Raw genomic sequence first — 15,092 nt, forward strand, 5'->3', positions numbered from 1 at the left:
AGTTATTGTAACAGTTCTGTTGTAAAAGTGTGTTTCATCACGCTTCGTCAGAGGATACAACAAATACCTCTGCCATCCCAAGTTACCTGGACCCGCTGGAACCAACTTGCATCATTAAGAGAGAAAAGTTTCTCCTCTTTCACCATGCTTCATTTCATATCTCCATGGACAAATGGCGAGAGTCAGCTGCTTGCTGGCTATGGTACGGATACCTTTGAGCCACCAAACAGGAATGTGAGAGTTCAGCCTTGGCGGGGTAGCACCATCTGTGCTATTCCCCCAGCTTCATGGTTCTTCCAGAATGAGCGACGTGGTGCCCTGGAAGACTCACGTTACGATGTCTGTGGCGTAGCAGTTCGCGGTTTTTGGTGAGAACTCTCCACGATCGTATCAGACCAATCCGTTCTGGATTCCGACAGTAGCTTCCTTTCAGAGTAAGTGAGAAGCAATAACAATCATAGTAAGCCATATTTTTCAGGGAGCATTCTATATTCTCTTCCGAGCAAATTTGCCGACTTTTCTTCGCACTTATTTACCCGTTAGATAATTTCTTCGCATAAGACGTTATCTTTTCTTGTTGGTGATTTGCTTCCCGAATATTACGAATTGTTTTTGTGTAATTCTTTTAACAGTGGAATTTTAATGTAATTTATCTTTAATGTATCCATGTACATAGATTGTTATAGTGACTGAGTTCATAACCGTGTGCACCATCAGTGGCACATTCGTTAGGAGATGAAGAGAATAAATGTGGCAAATCTGTTTAAAATGTTACCCACACATTACTAGTAATCAAAAATAGCGAACGGTCGACTTTCATTTTTTGTGGATGTTGTCTCATTTATTGCAGGTCCAGACACAGAATGCAAAATCTTACACAACTGCCAGCAGCTCAGCCGCTCGTCTACAATTGTGTATCAACTGCTCGCCATCCAGTGTCCTGGGGTACCATACACGGCTACTTATTTTACGCCAAACATTTTCCCAGCATAAAAAGCATCTGGTACGGCTACGGATTTATGTTCAAGCAGAAGTCGCTGTACCTTATTGCAGCCGTGTTCTTCCACTTAATTCCAGCCATTATTGCAGACACTTTTCTGTGTCTCAAGGGGACGAAACCAATGTAAGTACTTCATCCCGTTATGTACTCACACTTTTTATTCCGCATGACACAAGGCTGTAACGTATTACTATATTTACGACGTTTCTCATGGAGCCATATACGTTATCTCGCATTTCTCGCTGCTTCTCTCACACAAATAATGATAAAATTTCCGAAATTCAGGGTCGCCACCAGCCCAAGCGCTTCCTAACCATTTAGAAGAAAACGGAGCTGGAAAATTATTAGTTTAATTACTTTAATAATTTAATTACCAGTATTCAAATTTCTTTAAGTAGCCAGATAAATAGCACTCCATATCGTGCATGAAGTAACTTGATTAATTCAGGATTGGAAATCGAAGTAAGTGGGTAAGATCAACACCACAGAATTTATCTTTCACGTCGATTGTTTATTGTAACTAAGTATTTGGTTGCACATCCCAGTTACACCTAACTGGTGGCTGACCAGAAATATTTTAGTAAGAATTACGTGAGAATGAATCAGAGCACAATTTAACTACAGCAAGAAACGCAGAAAACGGGGGTGGGAGACAATGATACTATCATCTCCTTTTGCATTCATACCAGTGAGATTCGCATTACGATTCTACGCATGCACTATTCTGGACATAGGTTTAACCAATGCACGAGGTTGTGCGATAATTATTCAACATACTAATTGCGCCTGCTGCCTGCAAACTGCCGAAATACAGCACGTGGTGCATTCTGACTCAAATTGTTGTGCCGCTTTGTAGAAAGTGCACGAAAGAACAGATATTCTTGTAGAAATTATGGCTCATTAAACAAGCAGACTGTTAAATAAGGTCTATTGTAGTGCCGTGGTGGACCAGAAGGGTCATTTATTACCAAACACGTGGCACAAAATCGACGCACAAAGACAAACGCAACTTCCACTAATGAAAGATTAAAAATCATACTCGCATCACACGCTTCAGTTAAGCTGAAGTTCTTAAGTATTTCAACTCTTAAACATAACGAAGTCCTAACTCAACCTGCTTCCTATCACTTGAAACCCCCTTTAAGAGCTACGATCCGTATTCACCAAGCGTTCACCGAAGAGTCGCCCCTTTCTCTTTCGAGATTACCTAGCTCCCCGTGCAGCGGAAGCTACCAGAGAGGTAGCCCTCCGTTACCAACCTCACACACAAAAACAGTGTTTGACTAAGATGGGTAAACCTCTCTGTTCAGGTATTGGAAACTTAAGTTGGTCATCCTGTGCTGTCCTTCGAACGAGAAGCAACATCGTCTGCTCCCAGCAGACGATGACCAACTCAGTGTTTCCCACAAAACAAAACCGAAACCCCACATTAAACACACATATATTGTTCAATAGGCCTTATTTGAGTGCTCAGTCTTTCTGGAAGAGTTTATGAATTGAGCTAAAATCAGGTAGTAAAGCGAATAAGTTGTACCTAATTCGACAAGCGTCTTATGAAACGACTTCACAGAGACGTTTCATAGCTACATTGCTGAATTTACTGTTTAAATTTTCTGAAGACATATGTGGCTAATAAAGGTGTCCAGTTTAAATGATAAATATTTCTGGTAAAACAGTGACGTAAATGCGTCTTCTTAGGACGAGGTAACTTCTCTAACCATAATTCTGTGTGCTTAACAGTAACGAAGGAGCAAAAGTATTTGAGAACACAATTGGTAACTTTATTATACAACAGAAATATTATTATTTATTTTGCTTCATTTTTGGTTTGAATTCACTGAGCACTAATGGAGCACAATATTAGCCCCGCAGCCACAAAATAAATACTAAATATTACACTTATCTGTACTGCAGAAGACGTTTGAACAACACAAATCTCGTCCGCATATGGTGTATAATCTCAAAACGAATCACTTATGCGAACAGTAACACTTTGTGTCGATGAACATTATTCGCGGAATTTTTCCATGCATTAGTTAATTTGAAGAGTTTCGACGGGCTGCTAATAAATTTCATTTCAGATATAGTCTAACAATTACTCGTATTCCAGCTTGCAAAATCCTTTCACTTATTCGATATCCTGAAGTGTTTCAGTCTAGCTGCCAAGTCCGTAGAAGGTGGTATAAGAGGCGTACAGTAGGTCTGGCTGACTATTTACCTGAGATTTTCTGAGATTAAGAAATACGTCCTTGAATTACTGAGTCGTCGCGTAGGACTTCTTCCTACCTGTTTTGCGGTGATTAAAGAACTGGGACAACGAATGTAAAGGGACAAAGTACCATTATCCAAGATGGCGGCGATGATGTCATCCAATATGGCGGCGATGACGTCATTCAAGATGTCGGATTTGGCGGGAAGTGTGAATTTTGGCGAGAAAAAAGGTCAACTGGGCTACCTCTCCTAACCTAACCCCCACCACAAGAAGAATGGCGCGGAGTTCAAATTCCAACATGATGATGCATAGCACCCGTACTTATCACTACAAAGAAAATCACGGGAAGAAAGGACACTTGGCCTACCTCCCCTAACCTAACCCCCACCACAAGAAAAATAGTGCGAAGTTCAAATTCAGGTACAGTAATGGAGGGAAAAAGGGACTTGTCTTTGCTATTTAACCAATTACAAGCATATGCGATCGCCACTGGGTCTGGACTCCAACTGGCTTAGTTCATGTCGGTGCCACCAGAGGGCGCTCTCCGCACATCAGGTGATGACGTAAGTACCGTCATTCAAGATGGCTGCAACCGATGTTGTGGTGTCACCGCCAGACACCACACTTGCTAGGTGGTAGCCTTTAAATCGGCCGCGGTCCTTTAGTATACGTCGGACCCGCGTGTCGCCACTATCATTGATTGCAGACCGAGCGCCGCCGTATGGCACGTCTAGTCTGGAGAGACTCCCGAGCACTCGCCCCAGTTGTACAGCCGACTTTGCTAGCGATGGTTCACTACATACGCTCTCATTTGCAGAGACGACAGTTTAGCATAGCCTTGAGCTACGTCATTTGCAACGACCTAGCGAGGCGCCATATTCAGTTACTATGTCTTCTGAACAGATAATATTGTGACTCATGTGCCGTCAAGAGCGACGTTCATCATTAATGGTTTAAAGTCAAGTATCAAACTGGCTACGTCCGCTTTCTGAATTCTAATTCCTTGTCATGTTCCAGATTTCACGTCAGTATAGTTCTTCCCTCCTCAAGCCAGCCTGCGTGAGCTAAAACGCGTGCATTGCGGCGTCCTCTAGTAACACGGTGTTGGCTCCACAACACAATAGATGTAACCATCACGAGCTCCAGAGCCCAACTGGTTTAGTTCATATTGTGACCACCAGAGGACGCTACCGTGAGGTCGGTTGATTAAACAAGATCGTCCGCTCTCTCGCACCACACCACAGGCCCGCGGACGCCCGACCACTTACAACAAACCCCCTCGGCCGTCACCTCCATACACAAGCTGTACATAGTCTTCTGTAAATATGCTAACTAAACTAACACCCACATCACATATCTAACCTACCAATTACGTAAGTACTTAATTCCATTTCAATTTTAATCATATTCAATAGGTCAATTTAAAATTTCAATATTCAATTATCAAATGAGAAGTTCGACATTTTCCCACTATCAGTGCAGTGTTCACTCATGACATAGCACCCTCCCCCACCCTCAGAATGCTGCACTCGTATTGGCTGCTGCATTAGTCACGTGATTCGACTTCATTGAACCTAGGACTCGGAATCAATTCCCACCAATGCCACACCCACCTGGACTTGGAATCAAGTAGTTAAGGTCTTCACCACGATATTCAACCCAGCGCCACACCGCCTTACTCACCCATGATGGCGGCTACCGTGCAATAACGAGTACTAATGTGCACACTGCATGACGTCATCAAAGATGGTGGGGCGAAATGGTGGGAAAACAGATCTTAACACATGTCTTTATTTTGCGGGTGCTGTCTCCACCGACAGATTTACTGTCCAACTGACATGTACACATTACCGCCATCAGATCGTACTGTCACCCCTCCTATGACCTAGTCCAAGATGGTGGTCTGTAGGGGCGAGAATTATGCTAAAATTACTCAGGCTGCGCTAGGGTGCTGGGGAGAGTCCACTCTACTTTTTTTCGAACATTTTATTTAGAGATCGAATATATTTATCACAATGACGCAAAACACTCGCCATGTTATGCTTGGGGTCACAATACAGTCTGCAGACACACAAACAACTCTTAATTTACGCAAATATTTTAAGTACAGACATTCATACTCCCAAATAATTCAGCACACTTATGTCTAGACACTATCATATCGTGAACTACCCACACAGCTCATAGCCCACAGACCTGCTCGCAAATCAACGAGCGCATGCACTCTCCGTCAACCCCTCTCCAGCAGAGCGTACAGACAGTCCCTGCGTCGTGGTGCAGCCGTCAGCTGTCAAACCGCGCACAGCCCTCGCCCGGCTCCCGCAAGCATGAGGCAGCGAGATCTCACTCATACCGCATGTCTGAGAAATTCCTATGTAAATACCTGTTCACCTAGACACACATGCTGACGTAATTGGGCTGGAGCGCAACCGCGAGCTGCAGCCGAACGCAGGCGAAATTTGTATAAGTGCCATTGATGACCAGGGGGGATTATTTACAGAGCGTACCACCAAGCATAGCCAAGCGCGTGGAGCATTCCATTCTACCCTAACTGTAACAGCGGTCCAGCGAAGACGCTGAAGAATTCCATTCCACGATAGCACAACCTGCTTTCCCCTTAGCGATTCTGATGCTACACTGCGCGTAGGTATAAACCATCGCAAACGCATCGAGTAACGTTATCAAGCTTACACTTAAGTCACATTTATATCTAAAATAACAACCCCTCTAGTAAATTCCACAGCCGTCCATAAATACTTAACGTGCGCTTTTGTACTAATTTTCGTCTTCTCACGCATTTTAGGCACGGAAATTCGTGCCCTAACAGAACCTCGTTACGAAAGTAACGCACAATAATGTCCAATGCAGTCTTCCTCGCGGACCTAACCCCATCACGTTATACCAATCCTGCTCTCAACATACGCAAATGTCCGCACGGCTATGTAGAGGCTACCATATCGCAGTAAAAAGCATGTTACTGAATCCGACATTATCATTTGCTCTAACCCAATTTACTCGCCGAATTACTGATGCCGCTGTTATTGAAGAACCATCCACCTCTACTTTCTCGAACTTACAGCGGTTATTTTACACAGATCACTAAATTCAGTTGACAGTTAAAACCACAAAGTTATCTCCACATTATCAAATACATACCAGACTCACAAGAATATTGGAAGCCAATAGTAACTACAATTAAATATTACGATTGTTGCTATACTCTGACACCAATCAACGTGCAGGTAACCTCTCCTCTTGACGACTGTGCTTCAGTATCTATAGCGAATATAATTTTCCACTTAAAAATTCTCACTCATACCCTCATCGTTATCAGTCTGCTCAAACTATATGCCCCTCATCATGGGACACACAGTCATCCACTCTAGTCATGCCATAACATAAACCATGCTATCTTTAAAATACAATATATACACAGTTCACGCAGTGAAAGCCACAGTTACTTTGCAATACAATGTATACACATTTTAGACAAACAGTGATCTTTACATCTGTACAGCACCCGAAATTGGACCGTGAAACCGATCTAATCCCAGCAATATATCACCGAGTACCTTGTCGATCTAGTAAACATACAGTTCACATCCCCCATCAAACAAAATCACCCCTTTTACATCAGCCAACCGAAGTCACTCTCAGAATTGTTCTACAAATTCACCATCATTTTCCCCTCGACACAAAGGCGTTACTGTCTCTGCTTCCTTGTCTGCTCGCTTTTCTATGCACATCTCAAGACTCGGGGATTATAATAACACACGTAATTTCGCCATAGTATTATAGAATTTTCGCTATACTTCTCGATATCAACTACACAGCAGTAGCCTCCCCATAGCTAAGGCAACTTAATTCCTGATATATAGACTCGAAATCATTTCTCTACAACCACGAAACCTTAGCTTCGTCGGGCGTCCTCTAGACCACTGAGTAACTAGAAACAAACACATGAAAAATCATATTTCGACCAACGAATACCGAACTCACATAATTTACAAGCCAACTAAGGTCCTTTCCATGTCTAGAGAACAGGCAAACGTATCTTCCACACACCACACTCCATCTTCTCTCAACTAAATAAAGACGCGAAATGTGCGCAAACAGTCAACGGAATAATTTACATGGGCGGGAATAACACTCCATCCCAATCATACCATCTTCTCAATGTTCCACTTGATCACGAAAGCCACCCAACACATACTAGTATTAGTTCGCTATCTGGTCTTCTAGACAAGGGCAAAGTTAACTCTTATACGTTCCTACAATCCAACAGACCTCTACTTTCGCATGGATGCTGCTATTAGCAGGAAACGTGGATCAGTACCACCACGGACTTTTCATACAAGGAATGATTCCGGTAACAGCTCATATATATGTTAATTATTATAGTTACAATTAAATGTTACAATATCGCTACCAATTGAACAGCATTCCAGAATGAGCGAATTATCGGAAATACTCCCAGTTGTCTGCAGTGGCTCTGGATATAGCTGTACCTTCCTTACAACTGGACATACTCCCCCCATTGCTATCACAGTACTCCAAGTCAAATCCTTACCTTCCCTACAACAGGGCATAGTCTACACCTTTCCACAAACACACATACTTTTACCCTAAGATGGGGAGAATGCTCTGTGGCTCCCATACGCGGAGAGATAAATCATAATTTAGGTACTATGATCGAGGTCTTAGAAATATGTAGAGTACTGTCTGATATACTTTGATGAGTTATGTGTTCGAGAATTAGCTGTGAATGGGTGTATTATGTAGTCATCTTTCCATGTTCGCAATGATACTTGCAAAATAGAGAATGGATGGTTTAGCTATGATACAGAGATTGAGGAAGCATGCTGTCACATGATTGACCGGTGTCGAAGTTTCTGTAAAATTGTTCGCGCTATCAAGTTTCATGTTTAGTACTAGAGTATATGGATGGTGTCTTTCCCATCCCACCCCTGCATTGGTTAGCAGATAATGAGTGACTGCTATGGCTTGTTTGAGTTGGGGAAAATGTTTCCGTGGATGCACGGGAACATCCGAGGGTTGCTAGCAGCGAAACAGTGATCGCGTACATTAGTGCAATATGAGGAATGAGTCGAAAGGGGGTGCATAGTCGTCAGGTATTTCCGTCAGTGTGACAGACGAGAATAAATGTATAGGTCGTCATTCGCTTTCGGATATCCGTTTGGAGACCTACGCCAACGCCGTAAGAGTCTTCTACTTTCGTTATGTTGTAAGTGGGTTTTTATTTAATATAAGTTGTTGTGTAGCGTGTTATGGTAGTTGCAGTAATAAAATGATTTACAGTGCGCGATGTCTACCTTTCTGTGACTGGCAATGTATCAGGGCGTCTTAATGTTAGTTTAGAACATGAGACAGGCATGAAACTCGTGGCAGAGAAACGAGATGTTTGGCGTTGTACAAAAGCGTGTTGACACAACTAAACAGGACCAGAGGGAGCGTGTCATACGATAATTCGCCTAGCGCAGGGATTCCCAACAAAAGTTTCTCGAGGACCCCCTCATTGAGCATGATTGTTACCTTGTCATATCACACTTTGTGTCAAGAAAGAAGACACGAACTCATCTGTAAGTTCAAAAAATGTGGCAAGATCCTACCACGAGAAAGCCATCTTACTTCCATATGAGTAAGAAGTTGCTCATGCTCACTGCCGATCTCTTTACACAACAAAGAAAATAATCTGGATTGCAGGTGTCGAGTTTTAATGTAGTTGATGATTTGAACTACTCCATTAACTATCTTTTGCAAAGGTTCAGACAAGCTTTTGGCTACTAAGGCTTCACGCAACAGTGAGTCCATTTCACCTCAGGGACTATCGCTTTGATACGAGCTAGAAGACTTTTTTTTTTTTTTTTTTTTTGCCAGCCATTGACTTTGCTCAATCCGTCGAGAAGCCTACACATTTTTTCTAGGTGACGTCGTGTTCATTGAGATAATTATTTAATGCAGTTAAAATATCTACTATTAAAAACAGTCTTGATCACAATTTATTTTACAAGGTGACCGGTTTCAACCACTACTGTGGTCATCTTCAGACCATTGAGTAGGAGCCTCTATGTGTTGAAGAATCACTACTGTGATTCTTCAACACATAGAGGCTCCTACTCAATGGTCTGAAGATGACCACAGTAGTGGTTGAAACCGGTCACCTTGTAAAATAAATTGTGATCAAGACTGTTTTTAATAGTAATTATTAGTAAAACATTGATCACTGCTGTGCCCATAATGTATTCAAAAGTAAGTTAAAATATCGTCTGCTGTCGTATGCAGTAGTTCGCATGAAGAAAATCTTTGAACACTTGGTCCTCCCATAAGAATGGTTAGAAAACCAACATTATAGCCTTTTTTGATATGTCTGTGCTTTCATCCAATTGTGGAGCGTACATGACACTCATGCAAAGTCTAGCCAGCAATGTTTCTTCGGTGTTAACTGTCATATCAGAAATTCGTCTTTGAACAGTATTATTTGAGAGCGGGACAGTTCCTGTTACCTTAGCAGCTGCATCACCTAAGATTCTCTTCCAAAGTATTATTGCTGATGGCAGTATAAGTTTCTCAGAAATTGTGTGGTTTTTCCCACATTTAACAACAAGCTGAGCCACCTCGTAAGACGCAAGGGTTGCATTTTCATTTACATTTGCACCACAGTGTTTGGCAATTGTTTTACGATTTGTTTTCAACTTCCCTAATTTATTTTTGAAAAAATCTAATGACATACTTCTGCACTCTTGGTACTTTGTATCAAGATGGTGCTGGAGTTTGCTGATTTCACACATTCATTCGAAAGGCTTTCATAGCAAATGACACATTGAAGTTTAGGCTGTTGCTCAGGTCCAGTGAACTTAAAACCGATTTCCAAGTAATCAGAGCTATATTTTCTAGTTTTTCCAGTACGCTTAACACTGATCTTGGAAGGGTTAGGTTCAAGGGACGCCGACGATTTAGGTTCAATGGGCACTGACAACTTCGGTTCGAGAGTCACTGACCTACTTGCTTGAACATCAAATGCATCATCTTCCTCTTCATCTGCAGGCATTTCTCGTTTCAACGAACCACTTTTTAACCAGCGGTCCATTTTTAACAACGCGAACTGTAGCTTCCGTGAAAAACAACGCTTTACAAACACTACTGTTTTAATACAGCATATTGAATATGTAAACAACTTGTTCTGTGAAAGCACTGGCAAAAAATAATGGCCGATTGTCGTCTGAAATGCGAGTTTCTATGTAACGTGACTGTCAGTTGTCAGCTGCAAAGAGGCAGCGCGAGCAGTCCAACCGCATGCAGCAGAACTATTTGCCTCTATCTAATTCTAGTTTTGCGCTAGAGTCTGCTAGTGTCAGTTGGCCCCAGGAAGACGCTAGACGCAAAAGTTAGCGTTCGCTAAAGCTCTGTTCATGCAGGAGGCGACCAAAACAAAAAAATCTGTTCTCATACAAAATATATTTAATATATTTTTTTATTCTAATAGCATCTTGCCGACCCCTCTCGCATAGCTCGCCGACCCCTGGGAGACCGCGAACCATCTGTTGGAAACCACTGGCTTATAGTATAGGTGATCAAACTTAAAAGTGGGCTCTGTGGTGTCTGTATATTTAATAGAATCGTGTCATAGACACAGCAGGAGTAGCAGTAGCAGTAGCAGTTTGAGGTGAGAGCCGGTGAAGAAGCGGCTATACCGCTAGGAATGCTTGGATGGCTGCACGCTACGCTATTGTGGGAAGTCGTATTGTGAAATCTTTTTCCCTGCGCTGGAGGCCGACCGCAGCTATGTGTCATTGTGCCCGCATCGGTGCCTTGGTGACTTCTAATTCGTATGAGCTTTCATAGTTCTTAATTTTTATCTGTTGGGCTGACTGATTTGAATGGACGTGGATCTGTACTACCTGTATCTAGCTTGGGGACGTACGAAATTGCGTGCATTTCCACCGGATGGTCAAAACACGGTCCTGTTGCAGTAATTCAGGTCGTTCTGTTTCTACAGAGGCTGCTGAAGGTGGTGGATATGTCTTTCTCCGACATCTGCTCAGTTCAGACTTAAATTGGACCTATCACATGGGCGAAGCTGTAGAAATCGGATCAGTTGCACGACGTGTAGGGGGCGACTACAACCACGCTGGAATTTTACTGTAGAAACTACGTTCGGGAAAGGTGACTCGTTTCGAGATATGAGGGTGCGACAAATATGATTGAGTAGTGGTTGTGATCCGATTGGAGAGAGGTGATTCCAAATGATTGACATCATTTCGAACATATAGCATGACACTAGAGATCTGAGAAGCTAGTGTACATTTTTCTTCTTACAACCTCAGTCAGCACATCATCTACTACTACTGTTTGTGTTCCTTCTCAATCAGTCATCGCCTATAACTCGGTGGATATATCGAGGAACCTCTGATATGATGTCGAGACAGAGTGCGTTACAAATATTAAAGAATTATCTGGTTGAGGGGTTGTGAGGGAGTCGCAAATACAGCGTACATACCACGTTCCTTAGCCGAATCACTTTCAAAGCTCAGTCATTTTATCCCTAGGCTGCATAGTTGGCTGAAAATACGTATTCCTACGATCATTGTCACGGTACTTGTCCGGAAAGAAACAACTCATTCAGAGGTAATGTTATACCTCGATTCGAAAACAGGGTATAGATTTTAACATGGATACGTGTGTGCACCTGTAGAAACAAGACTGAATGTGACAGTAACATGTTGCTGGGATACGTTTTTTCTTTAACATCTCGCCGATTACGTGTCTCTTTCTAGGACACAGTGGTAGGACTCGAAAGAAGCACTTAAGAGAGATGCATGCCAATCGCTGATTTTCGATCACTATTATTTGCTATGGTAGGCAAACATTTATTGACCAAGTAATATACTTAGTGGGAGCGTGATATGTTCGCATTTGAGCATCAGTGTTATAAAGTATATGTGTTTGTGGAAAGGAAATGACTATGCCCTGTTGTAGGGAAGGTAAGGATTTGACTTGGAGTACTGTGATAGCAATGGGGGGAGTATGTCCAGTTGTAAGGAAGGTACAGCCATTTCCGGAGCCACTGCCGACAACTGAGTGTATTTCCGATAATTCGCCATTCTCGGATGCTGTTCAGTTGAGAGCGCGATCGTAACATTTAATTGTAAGTATAATGATAAACGTATGTGCGAGCGGTTTTCCGGAATGATTCCGTGTATAGATAGTCCGTGTTGGTAATGAGCCACGTTTCCTGTAAATAGCAGCATCCGTGCAAATGTAGAGGTCTGTTGGATTGTAGGAAAGTATATGAGTTAACTTTGCCTTTGTCTAGACGACCAGATAGCGAACTAATACTTACAAGGGAACCTCCTCATCGCACCCCCCTCAGATTTAGTTATAAGTTGGCACAGTGGATAGGCCTTGAAAAACTGAACACAGAGCAATCGAGAAAACAGCAAGAAGTTGTGTGGAACTATGACAAAAATTAGTAAAATATACAAACTGAGTAGTCCATGCGAAGATAGGCAACATCAAGGACACTGGGAGTCAAGGAGCGCCGTGCTCCCGTGGTTAGCGAGAGTAGCTACGGAACGAGAGGTCCTAGGTTCAAGTCTTCCCTCGAGTGAAAAGTTTAATTTCTTATTTTCAGTTTATGTGACAAACTCTTATGTTTTCATCACTTATTTGGGAGTGATTATCACATCCACAAGAAAACCTAAATCGGGCAAGGTAGAAGAATCTTTTTACCCATTCGCCAAGTGTACAAGTTAGGTGGGTCGACAACATATTCCTGTCATGTGACGCACATGCCGTCACCAGTGTCGTACAGAATATATCAGACGTGTTTTCCCGTGGAGGAATCGGTTGATCTATGACCTTGCGATCAAATGTTTTCGGTTCCCATTGGAGAGGCACGTCCTTTCGTCTACTAATCGCACGGTTTTGCGGTGCGGTCGCAAAACACAGACACTAAACTTATTGCAGTGAACAGAGACGTCAGTGAACGAACGGACAGATCATAACTTTGGGAAAATAAAGAAAGTAAAATTTTCAGGCGAGGGAAGACTTGAACCAAGGACCACTCGTTCTGCAGCTACTCACGCTAACCACGGGACAACGGCGCTCTCGAGCTTACGTTCTCCTTGATATAGCCTATCTTGCGCATGCACTACTCAGTTTGTATATTTTACTAATTTTTTTCACTGTTCCACACAACTTCTTCCTATTTTCTTGATTGATATGTGTTCAGTTTTTCAAAGCCTATCCACTGTGCCAACTTATAACTAAATCTTAGGGGGGTGCGATGGGGAGGTTCCCTTGTTAGTATGTGTGAGACGGCTTCCGTGATCAAGTGGAACTTTGAGAAGATGGTATGATTGGGATGGAGTGTTATTCCCGCTAATGTAAATTGTTCGGTTGACTGTTTGTGCACATTTCGCGTCTTTATTTAGTTGAAAGAAGATCGAATGAGGTGTGTGGAAGATATGCTCGCCTGTTCTCTAGACATGGGAAGGCCCTTAGTTGGTTTGTAAATTATATGGATGATTTGGAGTATGTTAGATCAGCGAGATCGGTATTCGCGGGTGGAAATATGACTTTCAATGTGTTTGTTTTAGTTACTCAGTGGTCTAGAGGACGCTCCACACGCTCCACGTAGCTAAAGTTTCGTATTTGTAGAGAAATGATTTCGAGTCTATATGTCGGGAATTTGTTGCGTTAGCTATGGGGAGGCTACTGCTGTGTAGTTGATATCGAGAAGTGTAGCGAAAATTCTATAATACTATGGCGAAATTACGTGTGTTATTATAATCCCCGAGTCTTGAGATGTGCATAGAAAAGAGAGCAGACAAGGAAGCAGAGACAGTAACGCCTTTGTGTCGAGGGGAAAATGATGGTGAATTTGTAGAACAATTCTGAGAGTGACTTCGGTTGGCTGATGTAAAAGGGGTGATTTTGTTTGATGGGGGATGTGAACTGTATGTTTACTAGATCGAGAAGGTACTCGGTGATATATTGCTGGGATTAGATCGGTTTCACGGTCCAATTTCGGGTGCTGTACAGATGTAAAGATCACTGTTTGTCTAAAATGTGTATACATTGTATTGCAAAGTAACTGTGGCTTTCACTGCGTGAACTGTGTATATATTGTATTTTAAAGATAGCATGGTTTATGTTACGGCATGACTAGAGTGGATGACTGTGTGTCCCATGATGAGGGGCATATAGTTTGAGCAGACTGATAACGATGAGGGTATGAGTGAGAATTTTTAAGTGGAAAATTATATTCGCTATAGATACTGAAGCACAGTCGTCAAGAGGAGAGGTTACCTGCACATTGATTGGTGTCAGAGTATAGCAACAATCGTAATATTTAATTGTAGTTACTATTGTAAATATGTTCCTGGCTTCCAATACTCTTGTGAGTCTGGTATGTATTTGATAATGTGGAGATAACTTTGTGGTTTTAACTGTCAACTGAATTTAGTGATCTGTGTAAAATAACCGCTGTAAGTTCGAGAAAGTAGAGGTGGATAGTTCTTCAATAACAGCGGCATCAGTAATTCGGCGAGTAAATTGGGTTAGAGCAAATGATAATGTCGGATTCAGTAACATGCTTTTTACTGCGATATGGTAGCCTCTACATAGCCGTGCGGACATTTGCGTATGTTGAGAGCTGGGTTGGTATAACGTGATGGGGTTAGGTCCACGAGGAAGACTGCATTGGACGGTATTGTGCGTTACTTTCGTACCGAGGTTCTGTTAGGGCATAAATTCCCGTTTATAAAAGCTGAGAGAAGACGAAAACTAGTACAAAAGCGCACGTTAAGTATTTCTGGACGGCTTTGGAATTTATTAGAGTTATTATTTTAGATAGAA

General features: G+C 42.3%; 1 protein-coding gene across 2 annotated transcripts in view; it reads left to right on the forward strand.

The window, feature by feature from the left end:
* LOC126234807 (fatty acyl-CoA reductase 1-like) overlaps positions 1-15,092 on the forward strand; it is a 265,198-nt gene that overhangs the window by 200,204 nt on the left and 49,902 nt on the right. For both annotated transcript variants that reach the window (XM_049943555.1, XM_049943554.1), the window contains exon 7: positions 851-1,123. In XM_049943555.1, coding sequence (XP_049799512.1) covers positions 851-1,123 — 273 coding nt within the window. The remainder of the gene's footprint in view (positions 1-850; positions 1,124-15,092) is intronic.

This window comes from Schistocerca nitens, chromosome 2 (assembly GCF_023898315.1).
Source record: "Schistocerca nitens isolate TAMUIC-IGC-003100 chromosome 2, iqSchNite1.1, whole genome shotgun sequence".
NCBI lineage: Eukaryota > Metazoa > Arthropoda > Insecta > Orthoptera > Acrididae > Schistocerca > Schistocerca nitens.